General features: G+C 35.5%; 1 protein-coding gene across 2 annotated transcripts in view; it reads right to left on the bottom strand.

Moving 5' to 3' along the window:
• col5a1 (procollagen, type V, alpha 1) overlaps positions 1-21,677 on the bottom strand; it is a 108,795-nt gene that overhangs the window by 61,113 nt on the left and 26,005 nt on the right. For both annotated transcript variants that reach the window (XM_048166198.1, XM_048166199.1), the window contains exons 2-4: positions 18,115-18,282; positions 10,030-10,243; positions 9,293-9,455 (exon numbers count right to left, since the gene is read on the bottom strand). In XM_048166198.1, the coding sequence (XP_048022155.1) occupies positions 9,293-9,455; positions 10,030-10,243; positions 18,115-18,282 (545 nt within the window). The remainder of the gene's footprint in view (positions 1-9,292; positions 9,456-10,029; positions 10,244-18,114; positions 18,283-21,677) is intronic.

Genomic DNA, 21,677 nt, shown 5'->3' with positions numbered 1-21,677 from the left:
TAATACTCATTCTGTCACGGAACGAAGGCTGATTCACAATAAACAAGATTTAATATAATAAGCAGGTGGAAACGGAACAGCCTGTAACACACAAGCATAGCACACACAAACAATAACCGACAAGGGACCGAACTGAACAGGGAGAATATATACACAGAGTAAATGAGGGAACTAAACAGGAACAGCTGGGCAAGGATTAATATAATCAGACACCTAATGAGAATATGACAGACAACAGACCACACGTGACACATTCAGCAAGGATGAATTAAACTGCCAAAAGTGACAGTAATGACACTTGTAATTATTATTTCAAATAAATGATGTTCTTTTGAACATTCTATTAATCAAAGAATGCTGAGCAAATCACAGTTTCCACAAAAATATTAAGCAGCCCAACTGTTGTCAAAATTGATAATAATAAAAATGTTTCTTGAGCAGCAAATTAGCATATTAGATTGATTTCTGAAGGATCATGTGACACTGAAGACTTGAGTAAATTCAGCTTTTCCATCACAGGAAAAAATAAAATTTAAAATATTGTAAATAAATGTCTTAATGAGCACAAGAGACTTATTTCAAATAATTTTACCACCGCCAAACTTCTGAACAGTATATTTGCATTAGCACTTTCTCCAAACAGTGTAAGTAGCATCAGTGTCTTTCCTGGTTTCATTCCCTGTTTTTGTTCTATTTGTCACTCGAGACATTTTCCAAAGGCTTTACTGTAAGAACAATGACTGTAGTCATTTCTCGTTGGCTGTTGCTCTGGATTGTTTGCCAGTGTAAACATATGTTTGGACTTGACACCAGATTCAGATCCAAAATCCAGAGTTTCCTAAATCCACGCACACTTCAAACATTTTTAACTGGTCCAAAACACACAAAGACAAATCTACTGTCTTAATGTAAACTAAATATAATCACCATAGATCAGTGAGCTGTAATTTTAGCAGACACTCTTATACAAAGCATATATATCTGTGGACACAATGGTGACAAACCAACTGCGACCATCATTGAACCACTATTTCACACCATACAAAAACAATGAGCCCTATCCCTAAAATAAAACTTTTGGCATTAACATTATGTAGTTCTTCATAAATCCCCTTTTCCCATGAATCTATGATTAATCACAATCAAATGAACCCTTGAACTTTCTGCATCACTCCAGATTTTAACATACAATATTTCTGTTTGCACAGCAAGAGAAGAGAAGAGCAGAAAAACAGGCAAGACAAAAACAGAAACAGAAGAAGAGCGAGAGAGACACTGAGGTGTACAGAGACAACTGATCTATTCTGGGATTTCTGTGTCTGAAAGAAGTTTATCACATTAATGTGGGACAGAGAGAGAGAGAATAATAGACATTGCATTGTCAGCAACTTTGAAATACGAGCAGCTTTTTCGCCAAAACTCCCCACATCTCTCTCTGGAGCCTGGGCTAACTGTTTCAGCAGCTGCCTGTGGCGATGTACGCAGCCAAAACACTGCACACACACACACACACGTTTACACGCTTCAAAACGCCACAACTTTTTCGAAATTTAGTGTCACATGGCTGCAGTCAACAGAAGGGGGCGATAGATTGCACTGCTGCAAATTAGCAAAAATGGAGGAATGATCCCAAACTTTTCTGGTAGGGAGCCCAGAGTACAATACGTTCCCTTCAGTACTTGAAAACATCTCGATTCCTTGTTCTGTCCAGCAATATTTAATTTCAAAACACATACAACATGCTCTCTCACACACACGCATTAGATGAATCTCATGAAAATGTCATATTTCAGCCCAAAATCACAATATATATCAGGGCAAAATAAATGGAAGTAAATAAATGTGATAGCATTTACCCACAATTGCTTTTTCTGACAAAAACATTACCTATAAAGTCAGAGCAGAACTGTTGTGCATCTCCAAGCAACACACAGCGGTGTTTCATTTCTGAACGAATCAATCAGGTGAATTCAATGATTCAATGGCCAATTGATTAAGCCATTTACTTAATTCCTAAATGAATCAGCTGTTTGAACAAATCAAATGAATGAATGACTTACACATTTAGACATTTACTGCCACCTACAGGCAGAGTATAATTTCATTAAAAAAATAATGTAATAAAATTATGTGGATAGTTTGCCCAAAAATGAAAATAAATATGTTTTATATATTATAATATAATATATAAAACATGTATTAACATGTATGTATTATAATATATTATAATACATAAATAAGCATTATATATGCACATATATAATATTAAAATTATATAAAATTTATATATATATATATATATATACATATAATTATTATTAATTATTATTATTATATAGTTCAGCATGAATTAAAGGTAGTACATACCACAATGATATATAAATACTTAAATAAACATATTTAAATAATATTAATTAAATAAATGCATTATTTTTTGCATTGCAGTCATGACAATTTGTGAGGAAATGTGTTTAATTATCATTAAAATTATGACACAATCTAAAGCATCTTAATGGTCTTTAAAAACTGTTTAATTTCTACTGATTTTGGAGTTAAATAAGACCCAGACACCTTCTTGACAGGTTGTGTTAGTTTTACCCACACATACACTGTCCAGTTTAACTGGAGTTTCAAGGCTTTTGAGGTCTTGTACTTATTAGGTTTGTTTAAAAATGACATCATTGCAGCTGCTTATGACCTCATCAGCCCAAGACACAGGAAACCGACCGCATGTGATCCGCATTAGAACATGGACTCACAGTGGGAGAGATTACAAAAAGATTTTAATGAAGCAGCATGAAACTCACCACAAGAACGACTAAATATCTGGGCGAAATCAAGACCGCAATCGCCACATGCACACGTGTGACGGCGTCCACAAACACATCCAGGCAGTGTCTGGCCATTCTCAAGAGTAAAAAAAAAAAAAAAAAACAACCACAGAAACCAAACCATCCAATGACGTGAACACACACACAGTGGCGGCGTCTGGAGACCTTTAAGATCTTTGCCAAAAGCAACAGGCATGTCTACCACAGCATTTTCCCTACGTTCCTTTTGTCCACCAACCCTTCTACTTAATTTCTCCCTTTCCTCATAACTCACCTCCACTTTCACTTCTCCATTTGATTATAATGACATCTCCGGCCCGACAGCAAAAGATTCTTGGCTTTTTAAGATTAGCTTCCTCAAATGCAGCACTGAATGCTGAATTATTTAGACTCTGTTTCCACCAGGAACCATTATGAAGTTTCATTTGGAACTCTGAGTAACTACTGAACCAAATGTTCTAATGTTTCTTTAATGTTCTTGCTCATTCATGCAGGGAAAGTTTATTCATTCTATTTACATATACAGACTGCATTTTTAAATGTGTGATTTAAGCAGCGCCAAATAGAACTGCAAAATATTCAGACATACAAGAAACAAATATTTTTAATCATAATAGTTTCTTCAAACTGTAATAATTAAAGTTAGCCCTAATCATTTATCTACCTTTAAAACAGCTTTTTTTTATGTGTGCTGATGCAGATTTTTCTTGTTTTTGAAAGAAGTCTCTTCTGCTGACCAAGGCTGCATTTATTATTAGATTAAAAATGCAGTAAAAACAGTAATATTGTGAAATATTATTACAATTTAAATGAACTGTTTTCTTTTTGAACATATTTTAAGATGTAATGCATCATTACTCCAGTCTTCAGTGTCACATGATCCTTCAGAAATCATTCTAACATGCTGAAACGCTGCTTAAGAAACATTTCTGATTATTATCAATGTTGAAAACAGTTGTGCTGCTTAATATTTCTGTGGAAACTTTGATAAGTTTTCTTTTTTTTTTTTTTTTTGATGAACAAAAAAGTGCAGAAAACTGCATTTATTTGAAATATACATCTTTTTTAACAATTTAAAAGTCATTACTTTCACTTTTGATCAATTTAATGCATTCTTGCTGAATAAAAGTTACTGACCACATACTTTTGTACAGTACTGTAAACAGGAAAATAATAACCAGTCATATCTCAGCCTAACATGTTTCAGCCAATCAAATCCTGATGCATAATCAAGTCCCACCTACTTTATTTTCTACACAATATTTTGCTCCACTCGGAAATCCATCACCTTATATAAGTTAAATATCTAGTGAATGCAGAAACATTAAACAGAACATTTTCTCTTTCAGACGTAGAGTGACATGTGAATCATGCTGATTTCAACCTCAGAGGGAGAGATTCTCACACGCACACACACAAATGTTGGGTTTTCATGTTTTATGGGGACACTCCATAGACATAATGATTTTTATACTGTACAAACTATATTCTATCCCCTAACCCTAAACCTATCCATCACAGAAAACTTTCAGCATTTTTACATCTTCAAAAAACATCACTTATTATGATTTATAAGCTGTTTTCCTCATGGGGACCAAAAATGTCCTCACAAAGACAAGGATTTCAGATATTTGCCATCTTTATGGGGGCATTCTGTCCCCATAACATAGGGTTTACCTGAACCACACACAAGCATACGCACTTCAGCTGACCTGTACGTGTGCTGTGGAAACCCCCTCAATGATGTCATGACATGAGCCTCAAACTCCTCATCCTGACCAGAACTTTCCACAAAAAGCATCACTTTTGTCTCTCTATGATTGTGAGATATTTATGCTCTGTTATGAAGCAAACTTTTCCATCTGATGCAAGTCTAACACTGATAACAGTATGATGCTGCAGGAGACTGAAGATAAACATCAGCAGTGCTGTCTCCTGTCTACATACAGTATGTGCATACTTTCTAATCAATATTATAAATTAAATAGAAACGTATAAGTGTCTGATTTGGAGCTCTCTTCAGAAACTTGCTATACAAATATGCTTCTCATATGAAGCACAAAAGATAATCGACTGATTCCAACATAGTTTGATGTTAATATGAGGATAGCATAAAATAAACATATTGTGTGTTCTAGTAAGCAGTTGCTACATCACTACATAGTATATTTAAATCAGCGATGCCATAAATCATAATTTCAGAAATGTAAACTATCAACTGGAATATTATAACTGATTCCAATAGATTGCAACAGAGTTTGATGTTAAGTTTGATGACAGTAGCATAAAATAATAAGCAAAAACACATAAAACACACGAAAATTGGGTACAAATTAAGAAAATTTATAGTAAAAATGTCTTTTATCTGTCATCTTGAATGAAATCGGTGAGCTCATCCAAGTGCATTCTGGGACTGTCTATTCTATAAAGTACACATGCTGTCGATTTAAGCCAAAATGAGACATCTTAAAAGACAGCATAATTTTGCAACCTACTGTACAGTTCTAAAAATGATGCAAATGCTGTCTAAATAGGCAGCTCACAAGGTTTTGAAATGGAGATAATATGTGTGATGTCTTCTAAAGGATGCAATATTTTCTATTCATTTTTTTAAGAAACAATTTAAGCACTTAAACCTAAATTTAAACCGCATTAATAAGTAGATCTGCTTAATGAAAATAACACACTATCAAGTGTACGCTTTTTATTCAATGTCTATATGATTTTCAGATTCACCATTATTCCTCTCTGTCTTTGGTCTCTTCTCTCTCTCTGTTTATCTTAGAGGTCCATAGTGAAATTTGTCAGCATTTAAGGGAATTGAATTACATGTGCAGACCCTGAAATGAAATATGTTTTCAGTGTGTAGGTGTGTGTACACGGCAGAGGATTGGTTAAGGTTCTGTGGTGACTCGGTGTCTCGCTCTGTGGAAAAAAACACACGGCTCTTTCCATTTTCTCTAAACACTTCAACTTCAAACAGAAAGGTAGACCAAACCTTAAAAACACATCAGCATTCCACGAACCCTGTGTGTCTGCGGTCAAAGCCCTCGGGATGAACACTAACATTACCTACAGTTCTTCTGAATGACTCACATCCACTCATGGACTGTTCCAATCCCACAATCCTTCAGTTTTTGCTATCAAGACACACTGAGAAAACAAATTCAATGTACAAATTCAGCTGTGCTTTCTTATGCAAAACTCTGCTGCAATGGCAGGGTGTTGCTCTGCCACTGCTAAGGTCTTCAAATTAGTAATTAGAACGTTGCCATACAGTTGCTATGGTGCTTTGGATTTGTATATGTTCCGAATAGAACACTAACATATTGCTTACTACATTATAAAGGTTTTATACCTAACATTTTTTTTTAAATAATATGAAAGGAGTATAATCAATGATATTCACTACATTCATATGCAACTTTTCATTATAGAGTATATATAATTCAACGAGTGCCATGAAGTCATCATCCCAGAAATATAAAATATTTACTGTTATTTTTCATTTTTGTCCAATTTTGTGCAAAAATGTCTTAAATTTTGGCTGTCTAATCCAACTATTGACATCGTTTCTGGTTCATTCATCACATTGGAAATTAAAAGTCAAGCACATTGCATTGTGGGAAACAGAATTCCACCTAGTGTACTCTGGTTGTATACATCACATTTTGGAAATTGTAATAAGTTTTCTGGGTAATTCCATCTATGCATACAGAAAATGTGCATACTGTGCAAAGTTCACATGCTATGGAGGCCCTAAGGGGACATGGTGAAGGAAAAAAAATGAGACAGTAGGAAAAATTATTTTTCAATGCTTTCGCATTCAGTTGCAACACTCAAAACTATAACTTTGTGTTCACTCGCAAAATTATTATTATTATTAATTATTATTGCGTTCTCCTAGAATCGTTGCGTTTGTTCGCATAACATTTGCGTTTTCTCACCAAACATTTGAGTTCCCCCAGAAATTTTACGTTTGTTCGCATAACATTTGTGTTTTCTCGCTAAACATTTGCGTTCCCCCAGAAATGTTAAGTTTTGTTCGCATAACATTTTCGTTTTCTCGCTAAACATTTGCGTTCCCCCAGAAATGTTACGTTTGTTCGCATAACATTTGTGTTTTCTCGCTAAACATTTGCGTTCCCCCAGAAATGTTACGTTTCTTCGCATTACATTTTCGTTTTCTCGCCAAACATTTGCGTTCCCCCAGAAATGTTAAGTTTGTTCGCATAACATTTGTGTTTTCTCGCTAAACATTTGCGTTCCCCCAGAAATGTTACGTTTGTTCGCATAACATTTGTGTTTTCTCGCTAAACATTTGCGTTCCCCCAGAAATGTTACGTTTCTTCGCATTACATTTTCGTTTTCTCGCCAAACATTTGCGTTCCCCCAGAAATGTTACATTTGTTCGCATAACATTTTCGTTTTCTCGCCAAACGTTTGCGTTCCCCCAGAATTTTTACGTTTGTTCGCATAACATTTGCGTTTTCTCGCCAAACGTTTGCGTTTTCTCGCCAAACGTTTGCGTTCCCCCAGAAATTTTAAGTTTGTTCGCATAACATTTGCATTTTCTCGCCAAATGTTTTCGTTCCCCCAGAAATTTTACATTTGTTCTCATAACATTTGCGTTTTCTCACCAAACGTTTGTGTTCCCCCAGAAATTTTACATTTGTTCTCATAACATTTGCGTTTTCTCGCCAAACGTTTTCGTTCCCCCAGAAATGTTACTTTGTTCACATAACATTTGCGTTTTCTCGCCAAACGTTTGCGTTCCCCCAGAAATGTTACGTTTGTTCGCATAACATTTTGCGTTTTCTCGCCAAACGTTTGCTTTCCCCCAGAAATGTTACGTTTGTTCACATAACATTTGCGTTTTCTCGCTAAAAGTTTGCGTTCCCCCAGAAATTTTACGTTTGTTCACATAACATTTACGTTTTCTTGCCAAACGTTTTTGTTCCCCCAGAAATGTTACGTTTGTTCACATAACATTTGCGTTTTCTCACCAAACGTTTGTGTTCCCCCAGAAATTTTACATTTGTTCTCATAACATTTGCGTTTTCTCGATAACAGTTGTGTTCCCCCAGAAATTTTACATTTGTTCGCATAACATTTGTGTTTTCTCACCAAAAGTTTGTTCCCCCAGAAATTTTACATTTGTTCACATAACATTTGCGTTTTCTCACCAAACGTTTGTGTTCCCTCAGAAATTTTAAGTTTGTTCGCATAACATTTGCATTTTCTCAACAAACGTTTGTGTTCCCCCAGAAATTTTAGGTTTGTTCGAATAACATTTGCATTTTCTTGACAAACGTTTGTGTTCCCACAGAAATTTTAGGTTTGTTCGCATAACATTTGCGTTTTCTCTCCAAACATTTGTTCCCCTAGAAATTTTACGTTTGTTCACATAATATTTGCGTTTTCTCACCAGATGTTTGTGTTCCCCAAGAAATGTTACGTTTGTTCACATAACATTTGCATTTTCCCCCCAAACGTTTGCATTCCCCCAAAAATTTAGTTTGCTTGCATAACATTTTGCGGGGTTTTTTTGCAAAACGTTGCGTTCACTCACAAAGCTTTTGCTTTCCCCCTAAAATTTTGCGTTTTTTCTCCAATCTCATATTAATCCCAAAACAAAAATTTTGCGAGTGAATGCAAAGTTTCCCAGGGGATTGTAAAAGTTTTGTGAGCAAATGCAAAAGCATTGAAATAACTTTTCATCCCATTTCATTCTTTTTACCATCATCATGTCCCTTTAGGGCTTCACAAAAAGTATGCACATGATATGTCATCATCATTGAGCAATACAGTCTGAGCAAAAATACAAGCACAGCCAGACTTCAAATGTACTGTATACTTATTTTAATCATTTATTATTGACCTGACCATTACACATACATGCACACAGGACAGTTTATAACCCTTGTGGCACAGGGTAACCCTACAATCTTACATTAGCACTACATAACCACAACTAGGTCCTAAACAAACACAACCACGTTCCTCTCTCATGTCTCCACTTGACAGTCACAGAGAGATGCTGAATACTTAAACGCTCAGTGAAGACCACAGACACACATCCACAGACCCCTGCTAAAGACCATGAACACACTGACCAACAAGACCAAAGAAACACAGCTCACTGGAGTCTCCTGCTTCTCAGTTTTTTCTTTAGAGAGAAAAATTTCAAGTTTCAGGATAGATCCCAACAATGACTCAAACTGTGCTCCACCAAGTCTGCAATCGCAATATGAATTCAAACATTTCTCGTCAAAGTGTTAAAGACCAAATGATATATAGCCTTTTACTCAATATCTATGTCAATCATTTTTTTGCAATAATTTTTTTAGCATTTTTTTTTTTTAGTAATGGAAAAACATCAGCGACAAAGCTGATACTTAATTGAGACATACTTGACAGTTTCAATGGATAAAGAAAAAGCTTGTGGAGTTCCTCCTTACCTCAAAGACCTCCTCGTCCAGGATACGCGTTCCAAAGACCACGATGCCTTTGGTGTCGATGATGGGGTGAGGGCTTCTGGATAGTGTCCGTGTTACCTTTTTCTTACAGTCCAAAATCAGAGTAATGCTCTGTTTGTGAACGCTGATTGCCACACGATGCCACCTGAGTAACACACACACACAAATGAGAGTTTTAGAGTGATCATCTAACATCTAGTACTTTGCATGGCCTCCATGATTTTTAATAACAGCACCAAGTCTTCTAGGCATGGAATGAACAAGTTGGCAACATTTTGCAACATCTTTCCATTTTTCAAGAATGACCTCTTTTAGAGAATGGATGCTGGATGGATAGTTATCTATCTATCTATCTATCTATCTATCTATCTATCTATCTATCTATCTATCTATCTATCTATCTATCTATCTATCTATCTATCTAACAATCCACCCAAAGTTTTCCATAATATATGCATGTATATGTGTGGTTTTTCCATGTTTACATGGTTATATAGGATGTTACACCTGTGTCTGCTCACCTGTGCAGGTGTTGGCTTTACACCAGTGAGACAGATTACATATGTTGCACATCAAAGCTAATAATAAAACACACTGAATCATAACCAGACATTACGTAACTGGTTCTGTAGTTTCCAGTGTCAAGAAAAAAGCTTGCCTAATGCAACAGTCACCGAACATATTTCATGATTAATATACAGCTTGTGCGAGTGTCTTACTTTCCGTCTGCCAAGTTGACCCCTCTGAAGAGCGGGTAGTCCTCCGGGCCGGGTTTGCCCAGGTGATCCTCGTACAGGAAGACGGGAGAGCGTCCCACTTCCAGACCGAGTTGCTGGATGCCCTGTTCATTATACACCGACAGCAGGAAGGACTGACTGCCTTTATTTGGCCTCACCGTTGCCAAGATGGAGAAGTCCTCAGGAAATACAGACGCTAAAGAGAGAGACGGTGTTATTCTTGGAAATCAAATGGGTTTTGGGGGGTTTTCTGGGATCGAAAAACTGAGAATGGTGTGCAACAGAGCATTACATCACGTCTCTGAGCGGACAGATGCTGTCAGGTAACATAGATAAAGTATTTGACACGGATAAGAGCAGAATGGAAAACGGTTGGATCTCATGGGGAACTTGGCACATCTTTGGGAAACTCTGTAACAGTCTCAGTCTGTGTGTGTGTCTGTGTTGATAAGAGTCTTGGATCTACTGGGAGAGAGTAGAGAGAGTGAGAGAGATGGAGAGAGTAATGAGAAGAACAGCTGTTCCCTAAGAGACATTTTATTACTCTAATTCATCTAGCAGAAAGAGGTGGAGAGAACAAACAGAGAGAGAGAATCACCAGTACAAACAGAGAGAAAAATATATGAGCAACATTATGAAAGGAACAGGTCACTGAAAATGAATATTCTGCCATTTGTTTACTCGCCATCATGTCACTCCAAAGTACAACTTATTTTCTTGTGAGGAACATAAAACAAGAAGTTGACTCTTGGTGACCAGAGCTGTCAAGCTCCAATGCCAGGAAAGCATCATTAGTATCATAAATGTATGATTTGTGCATTATATTCTTCTTCTGAAGAATGAATACTTTCATTCAGCAAGGATGCATTAAATTGATCAAAAGTGACAGTTAAGTCATTTATGATGTTACAAAAGATTTCTATTTCAAATAAATGCTGTTCTTTCACATACAAAAAAATCTTACAGACGCCAAAACTTTGAACGGTATTGTGCATTTAACACCAAAATGTAATGTTATTTACTTAAAACAAAGTATATCTTAGCTCTCGTGTCTCATTTGTCAACACTGCCAAACACCTGAATCTGAATTTGACAGCAAACAAGACTTGAGAGTTTCATGGCACTTTTTGAGTAAACAATGACAGAATTTTCATTTTTGGTGAACTATCCCTTTAAGACTTTAAGTCAAGTCAGACTTAAAAAAAAACAAAAACAAAGAAAGAGAAGGAAAAAAATGTGAAATTAAACAGTCTCTTTCTAAAATGAGAAAAACAGACATGACTTCTCTTGTGTGCACACACACGACATGTGCCAAACAGATGCCCACCGCCAAACCTCTGGGAAAATCTGGGCTGGTTGGGCAGGAAGTGAGTTTTCCAGTCATCCAACAGACAAAGCATCCATACATCTGTGCAGTAAACACACCTGATGATTGGTCCTGTGTTCAGTGTGTTTATGCCATTGTGTGGAAATGCTTTAATCAACTGCACAAGTTTAGAGTCATTACTGGACTTCATAAAGTTTCTAATGGTTTGGAGAGAACATGTTACTATAACCCCACCTCAAAGACTTCAGACGGCTTTTCTGGGATCCTGTCTCCTTGTCTAACTCCTCCCTTTTGTCCTTTGTTTATGTCTGGAGATATTTTTTGAGTCTTCAGATGTGATTCTGCTCAAGTCACACCATTACAAAAACTGGGTTTTCGCAGCGATGCCATAGAAGAACCATTTTTGGCTCCTCAAAGAACCTTTAAGTGAACAGATTTTTTTTTTTCTTAGAATGAAGAACATTTTAAAAATCTAAAGAACATTTTCTCACTATAAAAAAAACCTTTTGTGGAATGGAAAAGTTAACGGCTAAAGGTTCTTCATGGAACATAAGATGACAATAAAGAACCTTTATTTTTTTAAATTGACACTAAGGCCCCTATTTTAATGATCTAAGCACATGGTCTAAAGCGCACGGCGCAAGTGCGCTTAGGGCGTGTCCGAATCCACTTTTGCTATTTTAAGGACAGGAAAAATTGTCGGGGTGCCCGGCACACTGTCTAAAAGGGTTGTCCCTATTCTCTTAATAAGTCAATGATGTGTTTTGGCCGTAACGTGCAATAAACCAACCAAAATCTCAAAGTGCCATGGCGGATTCACTATTTACATGGCGGATTTTGCAAGCGGAAAAACTGAACACTTCTCTAGTGAGGAAAACCCAGATTCCACCAAAGCATTTTTATTTTTATGCACATAATAATAATAATCATTGTTACATTGTAATCCTTTCATTTTTAATATTTGGCATGTTTGTGTGCTGCTGCGTGTTACGGTCTGTGTAATAAGCAGAGTGTACGCGCGTTATGCACCCGCATATAGGTGCATATTACTAGCGCGCTCTTTAAATAACAAAACAAATATTGCACCATTGACCTCGTTTTCAGACCAGCCGTCCTGCGACACTATTAAAACAACTTGGTGCAAGACGTGAAAATGATAACTGCGTCGGGCTGAAACTAGCAATAAACAGGTCTATGATAGGGCCCTAACACTCTCTTCTACATGTGCTGCATCTCTCACAATCCTAAACTTGTAATTCATGCAAAACACTGCTTATCTGAATTGTTTCATTCTAATTTACAAAAAAATTAATGAGGTTATTTGAGGTCTGATCAGCACAGATTTCTGAAATATCTTTAAAATGTTAATAATCTGAACCGTTCACTAACGAAGAGTTTCATTTGTGCTTTCATTTTGTTAACATTAAGTGTTTAATTTCACACACTGTGTATATAAATGTCATGAAATAAAGGGATGGCACCAGCCACCAGACAAATCTTATCTGACTGAAATGGAAATCCTTTAAATCAAAGAGAGGCGTTTCTCTAAAAACAAGCTATTCTGAGAGAACCGTCATTGAAAACAACCTTAATTCAAAACAGTCAATGAGCAAACATGAACATTGATTATATTCTAGATTGCTTTCAAGACCTAGACATATTTTACATTGTATTGTAAGAGACATTACTTTATTGCTCTGTAAGAGACACTCTAATCACCTCAGGCATTCATAAGCGATATTCCAGTTCACTTTACAGATTTAAAGGAGATGAACTCCTAAAAATAAAGATTTGAAAAGGTTTTTTTTTCTTTCCACTATTCTTTCCAACCTTTTTCCACTATAAATAAATAGTTCTTCTATGGCATTTTTGTGAAAGCCCCATTTATTTATTTGCAAGTGTGTATTCTAGATTGTTACTATTCCACACCTTCTTGCTTTGTAAGAATTATTGTGGATCTTCTAGAATGCTAAACCGCTATGTAAGAGATGCCTTAAAGCTACAATATGTAAATTTTTTGCTGCTAGAGGTTGCTCATTCAAAACAAAGGCGTAGCTTGATGACGCCTTGATTTCCCGGAATCATGGGAGGTGTTGTCTTCACGTCTACAGCCGGTGGAAAAGAATCGGGATGGGACTCGGGCAGAAATCATGTTCATGGATGAGATTATTAATGTTATTGTAGCATGAAGCAGAGCTGGACCGAGTGCTGTGAGAGCAGAAACGAGGCCACTGGAGTGATTGCTAATGAGAGACAAGCGTGACACACGCATCGAGAGCAGCGGAGCTTTTATTATGCCGCAGTCGCCACTTCCGCTTCTTGTGCTCAAGTGTTGCGCTGTAGCAGCGCTGTTTATCATATTAGATACAAGTTGTTGAAAGTTGTTATAATGCTACTCTGCGTTCGCTCGGTGGCTACTATGAGACACTTGTTGCACACTGCAGTAAGCTAGATCGATGTTAGGCATGGTAAAACATGGTACTCGCGGTAAATCAAGAAAACGAGCTTTAAACAATAAGACTTACTGTGTATGATGTTATTGATTGGCGATGCACGAACACTTCCCGAGTCCTGGTTAAAATTGCTTATTTCTCTGGATTTTAACATTCTTGAAATTATTTGGTATAATGTAAGTACACAAGTCAACAAAATATATAACATTGTTACACTGATTCATAAAATTATAGATCACTTTACGGCTTCAAATGAGATTTGAAATTTTATTAGTCCGTACTCAACATCTTGCTGTTCTTTCATGCTAAACTACTTTGTAAGAGATAGTATACTGTAGATCCTTGTAGTGCTTCTAACCAGTGTGTATATGTGTGTATATATATATATTAGGGCTGTCAATCGATTAAAAATTTTAATCTAATAAATTACATACTCTGTGATTAATTAATCTAAATTAATCGCATACATAATTTTGCTTTGAAAGTATTAAATATTTCAATTCAAATGAATCAATGAATAATCAGCATTAGTGACATTAAAGTTCAAAAACTCTATTATTATTTTCACTTTTCAAATAATGGCCATAACAATCAACAATATGACCTAATATGCTAAGGAAATAAATTCAAAAGTGCTTCAGGAAGAAGATTTGATGATGTGTGCTGTAACACCAAGGTAATTGTGATTGCTAACTGACGTCCAGTGATTTACATGTTAAGTTAATGCAAAGACGCGAACAGACATCCTGCGGCGCGAAACACATAAAGGAGCGGGAGAGCCACTGTTGTGAAGTGAGTTTCACGATCGAATGAAGTGAATAAACTCAAAATGTCCAAGCGTCCGACTACGCGTGAATAGCGCGTTTTATTCGCGCAAGTCGCGTCTGGTGTGAACAGTCGAATGGTGGCTAGAACGGCTCCAGGTTTAAAGGTCAATACGGAATGGATTAATCTGCGTTATTTTTTTTTATGCGTTATTTTTTCTCCGATTAATTAATCGAAATTAACGCGTTATTTTGACAGCCCTAATAGCCCTAATATATATATATATCTTGATCTGTCTGTTCCTGTGAAATATTATGACAACCAACTAGTGAAGACATTTTACTGGTCCTCACTATTTAAAAAGGATTATAAATCGGCCCAAACATGTTTTTATTAGTTCTGCACATGTTTCTGTGAGTTGGTAGGGGTTGGGTTAAACCTGGTATAAAATCAGTGGAAGTCTATGCAATGTCCTCACTAATACAGTGAAACAAATGTGTATGTGTGTGTTGCTTGTGTGTGTGTGAGTCAGAAATTAAACTTTACATTCAACTGATTTCATGAGGTTTGCTACATGTTCACACAAGTGTCATGTTCACATGCTTCACACACACACACACACACACCACAACAAGAGATACTCTGTGCTTTTGTCCTGGCTTCCTGTGCGTGTGTGTTAAAGATGGATCCAAAGGTCAAAGGGCAAGAGCCAAGGGCCATCACTCTGGAGACGAGGGCTACCCATCACAGGGCAATATGAAACAAAACCAGAGTTCAGAGAGGACGTCATATCTACGGTCTCATCTCTCTCTTCCCCGTGAGTCAGAATTAAGTCTTTATGCAGACGACCTAAAGGAATGCTGGAGTCTATGGACGCAGGGGAATCACATTACTGCACATTTAAAACCCTTCAGTGACTACCTGAATACATTTCAAGATCCTATTTTATAGATCATCCTACAGGTTGAAGCTATAAACAAGACTGAAAAGTGCTGGACTAGGCTACTAGGCTGCTTTTTAACCAACAAAAAAACTAACATTTTATTCTAGCTTCGTGGGTTCTTTTTTTTTAATCAACACTTGAATGTTTCATAAAAAAGCAACATTTCGAACAAAAAGCTGAGAAAATCATGATTTTTTTTCAAAGACTACAATGTGCATAAGCAATGCTTTTATTGCTTGTTTCTGCTTCTTTTTCCTGTGTTTTGATCCAAAGATTCTCAACTGTTTCAGAAGATGCATAATAGCACCCCCCACCCCTACAATGAAAACGTGGAAAGCCGAAAAATTCCGACAATGACGGGGAAAGAATTAAACTGGTCTCCCAGTCTGGCTAAGCTGACCCCTCTAAAACCAGTGAATTAGACCAGGTTTGGAGAGCAACTAAGGCTTTTCAAATCAGCTTTGGTACATATCCCTTTAAGGTCTGAAATATGTACATTTAAAATCTGAAAGAGCCATCTCTGTATTTACCGTTTTGACCTGGCTCTGTTCTTCATCAGGTCTGTCTAGAAATTTGACTTTCCACCATGTTTACAAACCCCTCCAGTGACCTATGACCCCTCTCTGTTACCATAGAAACACGGCACAAAAAGGGAGACAATAGCCTTATGGGAATGGATGAGGGGAGGAAAGAGACAAGAAGAGGAGGAGGAGTTATGAAAAGATGAAGAAAAAGAATAGGCACGTTTTGGCCATGAGTTTTTCTTAGCCAGCTGTGTGTGAGTGTGTGTTTGTGTATATATAAAATAAATCCTGAACATCTGAGTGAAAAGTGTACAAAGAGAAAGAACAGATGCATTGTATTTGGAGTGATAGATGATTAATTTCTTCCATTTGCTTTCACTCTGCCTGTACGTTTCTCAAGCAGTCAGGCGTGTGTGTTTACTTAGCTGTACAAAATCATATATCATATATCATAAATCATATATATATATATATATATATATGTATTTATATAAAAATTTTATGTATTATACTGAGCTATCTTCTAAGGACATTTTCATTCAAAAACCGCTACATGAAGCATAACAGAAAGGGAAGCTCTTGGAAAAAGTCCAAATAGATTTAGCTTTTTTTAAAATGCACAGTAGCACAATAAAATAAAATAATAAAATAAAATAAAATAAAATAAAATAAAATAAAATAAAATAAAATAAAATAAAATAAAATAAAATAAAATAAAATAAAATAAAATAAAATAAAATAAAATAAAATAAAATAAAATAAAATAAAATAAAATACTTTATGGGTTTTATTTTATTTATTTAAAAATAAAATAAAGTAAAATAAAATAATTTTACCTTTGCAGTTTTTTATTTATACAGTAATAAAATGAAATACTGTAAAATAAATAAATAAATATTTTTACCTTAAAATTAATTAAAATTTTAATTAGATTAAAATATTTTTTTAAAAGATTTTGCAGTGATGAATAAATATACTTCTGCAATAAGAAAACTTTGCTATGATGCATTCAGTTTTAGAAAAAATTAAGCTATCTTAGTAGGCAGTATAGTATGTGCTATATATGTTTCAAAAAAGCATTTGTGTCTGGAACAAACATATGAAGCTCAAAAAATATTGTCTATGTAGGCAGCTCACTAGAGTTTGGAACATAGCCACAGCCAGCTGAAGTGCTGTAACTCTGTTTGATTTAGCCTCATCTAGTTTAGTCTCATTACACTGGTATTGCATCTCTTTCCTCATCTGCCTCGTCTCTCCCTCCTTCCATCAAATTCTTGAGATTTTCAGAGTTCCTGCCAAAAGCAGAGTCTAGGGCATGGTGACTCTCCAGCCCATTATGTTGAAATGAGGTGCTCAGACACACACACAGACAGGTCAGAGAGCGACATGTACTGTACAGTAAGGCCCGAAATATACTCAATTAATAATTACATTGGTTTTTTTAGCTACGTAAACTTGATTTCACATGTCACTATCTTCTGAAATGTGTATGAATGCAATTCATAAGAAACACAAGAACATGTTGCATGTGCAAGAAATGCAAAGATTGATATTAGCATGTAAAATACAGTGGTGGCCACTGAGACTACTAGTTAAAATGTTACTATTTTGCATAAATGAAATTGAATAAACATGATTTTCAGAGTCTCTCAGTATTTTACTCCACTGAAAATAAAATAAATGTTTTTGAAATATTTTTCTGAAATTTGGAATATTTTTGATTTATTTTATGTCACAATTTTAATAAATTTTCCAGGTGAAATTGAAAAAGAAATCTAAGATTTCCATGTGGTCTCAGAATTTACATGCAATTTTTTATGTCTGCGTACTTGCATCGAATTTTTTTCTGGCTCAAGAGTGAGAAATGCACTCACATTAACAGAACTAATTGCATTACCTTTCTCGTTTGTCTAAATAGATTATACAGTGTGTCTGAAGAGGATGAGAAGATGGAAAAAAAAAACCTGCAGCCCAAACACATGCTGGAAAGAATGAAGAAAAGTAAACAGGTGCACCTGTGTGTTTTTATGGCTTCATGTGTGCTCATGTACTCACAGGGGTAGAGTTGTTTCGTAGGAGCGCTAAGCTGTGCATCTTTTGTGACTCTGTAGGCGACATCAGGCCCTTTTGATGACTTCCTGTGTGTGCAGAAGCCTGTAGTTTTCGTTACACCCTCTGGCAAACTGTGAAAATCTAAAATCTTTAGGAGATCGGCTGGCTCAGCTGCAAAAAAAAGGAGAGACAGAGAGACACAAAATTAGTTTACAGCCATTTCAAGTCACATATAAAGATTAACAGCTGTCTTTCATATTATATTATATTATATTATTATTATATCATTGATATTATTTATTATTTATCATTAAACCATTCAGCACCCTCAAATCTGTCTGTGATTGGCTAATTTTAAGAGCATTTTAATCATTTTAGTTTTATATTTTTAACATTTATTTTTATTAATTATTTGATTGGGCAGCAGTAAAGGCATCTTCAAATTACATTATATTTGCAAAATAACTGACTTTATTGAATTATATATGCAAAATAGTGAGGTCAGGTGACAATATAGCATACTACCACATGACAACAACATAGCATACTACCTTTTTAAAGGGGACCTATAATGCCCCTTTCAAAGGATATAATATTAGTGTCTGGTGTCTCCAGAATGTGTCTGTGAAGTTTTAGCTCAAAATACCCCACAGATCATTTATTATAGATTGTCATAATTTGCCCTTATTTGGGTGTGAGCAAAATCATGCCATTTTTGTGCATGTCCCTTTAAATGCAAATGAGCTGCTGCTCCCGGCCGCTTTCCAAGAGAAGGCAGAGCTTTAACAGCTCACGCTACGGTTTCTCAACAACAACAAAACTGGAGAATCTCACGCAGTCAAAATGAGGATTGTCAGTAACGGTGTTCAGCCTTACATTGTTCAAACCGGAGTCGACACTGATGGAGAGACTCAGGAAGAAGTTACAACTTTTAGAATGAAACTGGACGTTTCTGAATGGTTAGTGGATAAATTTATGTAGTTGCTGTGGAGTTGATTCAACTCATCGACTAGCATGTGCCGTCATGTTAATCTTTTGTGCAAATCCAGTGTTGAATTGACCCTCGTTTGTGAAGCAGTCCGGCGTAAAATGACGGCATGGTAACACCACTCTACTACAACAACTCTTCCTCTTCTCTAAAGCAGCCCAACATGGCCTCACCCCCTTTAGTGTGTGTTCTCAGGGGCGGGGTTTATGTAAATTTTAGTGTTAGTGATGTCACCAACCCAGGAAGAAGCTCGTTGTAGTCCCTACCAGCCATTTGTTGTAGTCCTTAAAAAGCGATTTCTGTAAAAGAAAATATGTCCCTTTGCATTGAACTTTGAGCGTCGTAACTTTGCAGATGTTGTTTATGCTCAAACAGCAATATTACACACTAACTAAAGTTAAAAAAGTGAAATCATATTCAAGGATCCCTTTAATCATGTCAGTATGCATGCTGAAAATAGTATGCATTATAGGCTACATTGCATAGTATGCAAGTATGCAATAAGCAGCATACTTGTATTTGTGCCCACAAAGCACCATCAGAACGACCATCAGAGCAACCCACCACAGCATATTAAAAACCCAGCCAAGTGATGAATGTGTTTAGAGGTCGGCTGACCATATGAACACCAGAAACACTACAGACTAAGTTGCATACACACAACCTTTCCGCTCGTGAAGATATATCGAGTGAAGACCACACACAGTTCATACGTCTACTTTGTGACAGGCTTTAAATGCACATGTACACACACACTTTTGTGGTAAATTGTTTGTGTGTGTTTAGGTGATCAACTTGAAGAACAATTTCATTGTCTGCAAATCACCTCCAGCTGCAGCTTGTTAAAATCACTCGAGGAACACACACACACACACACACACACACATCCCTAGTCATTATCCTAAGCATGTCTTATTTACACTGAAGACAGAGTGACAGAATGAAACAGACAGACGCTGTTTATCCATGACCTCTTGATGTGATTCTGATCAGGTCAGTCTGATTTAGTCTAAGAGAAGCGTTTACATTTTTCCTTGAGGTATTTATATGAAAGTCTGTCTGTTCATTTCACTGCCGCTCACAGAGAAAATAAAAAGAATATTTGGATCTGAAGCGTGCATCTTTAAAGCTGAAGTGTGGCATTTTTTCATTACGTCATCACGAAACCAAATTTGCTTTTTTAATACACGTTCCTGCTCTAATTCTGAATGATGCACGCTGCTCCAAAGAAAAAATGTCTGTCTTCATAATCGTTCATCAAAATGTAACATCTTTCTTATCCTTTGAAATATAGCCAAACAGATATTTAGTTATTGTTTTAGCAAACTCTCATTTGTATGGCTTTATGTAACGCCCACTTTTAACAGTCCAATCAACTTCCCGATGGACAAAATCAAGCACTGGCCCTTATATTTTTTATTGAATATCATGTTTGGCTCAGACATACATCACATTACAGATGTAAAATGGGTTGTAAACTATGGAAGCTTAAGGAACTTTTCTCTCACAATTCCAACTTTTTTTCTCGCAATTGCGAGTTTATATCTCACAATTCTGACTTTTTTCACAGAATTGCGATTTATAAAGTCAGAATTGTGTGATGTAAAGTGAGAATTGCAAGAAATAAAGTCAGAATTGTGAGATATAAACTCGCAATTGTGTGTTATAATGTCCAATTGTGAGGGGAACAAAGACTTGATTCTCAGAATCGTGAGTTTATAACTCTCAATTCTGACTTTATAACTCACAATGGGCAAGAAAAAAGTCAGAATTATGAGATAAGTCGCAATTACCTTTTAAATTTTTTTTATTTAGTGGTGGAAACAAGCTACAATAGCAAACAATAATTCATGTGAAGTATTTTCTCCAAATGGACAATCCATTTCTATGACCAATTAACTTTATTTAATTTTTACTTATTGACATAAGTACTAAAAAGTAAATACTTTTTGACTTAATAGTTAATTGACTTTTTATTTAATAAAAATAAAAATAAATAATACATAAATCATTTTGTGTTAATATTATAATATTTAAAAATATAAATATACTGTGTGTAGTATAGTATAATTGTTTTTTGTATTCAAATAAAAAAAAAAAAAATTAATATTTTTGTAAAAAAAAATGTTGTTGTATTATGGCTTTCCTGTAGCTCAAAGAGTAGAGCATGACACAAACAACACTGAGATCATGGATTCATTTCCCAGGAACTGCATAATCTTAATAAAATATTTCTCTTGAATGCAATGGATAAATGTAAAAGTAATGCAAACGTATTAAAGTATTACTCAGAAACTACAAAATGTTCAGGAATGGAAAGAGAAAGAAAACTAAAAATACTGTACATTATAACTATAATCTAAATAGGGATGTGCAACGATTAATCACGATTAATCGTTTGCAAAATAAAAGTCTGTGTTTACGTAATATATGTGTGTGTTCTGTGTATAATAATTATGTATATATAAATACAGACACATACATTTATATATTTAATAAAAATGTTAGATTTATATATAAAATATTTATATTTATATGTAATACAAAATGTATATAAATATATATATTTATTTAAACA

The sequence above is a fragment of the Megalobrama amblycephala genome, linkage group LG18, assembly GCF_018812025.1.
Source record: "Megalobrama amblycephala isolate DHTTF-2021 linkage group LG18, ASM1881202v1, whole genome shotgun sequence".
Taxonomy (NCBI): domain Eukaryota; kingdom Metazoa; phylum Chordata; class Actinopteri; order Cypriniformes; family Xenocyprididae; genus Megalobrama; species Megalobrama amblycephala.
This window is presented reverse-complemented; position numbering and strand designations above follow the sequence as displayed.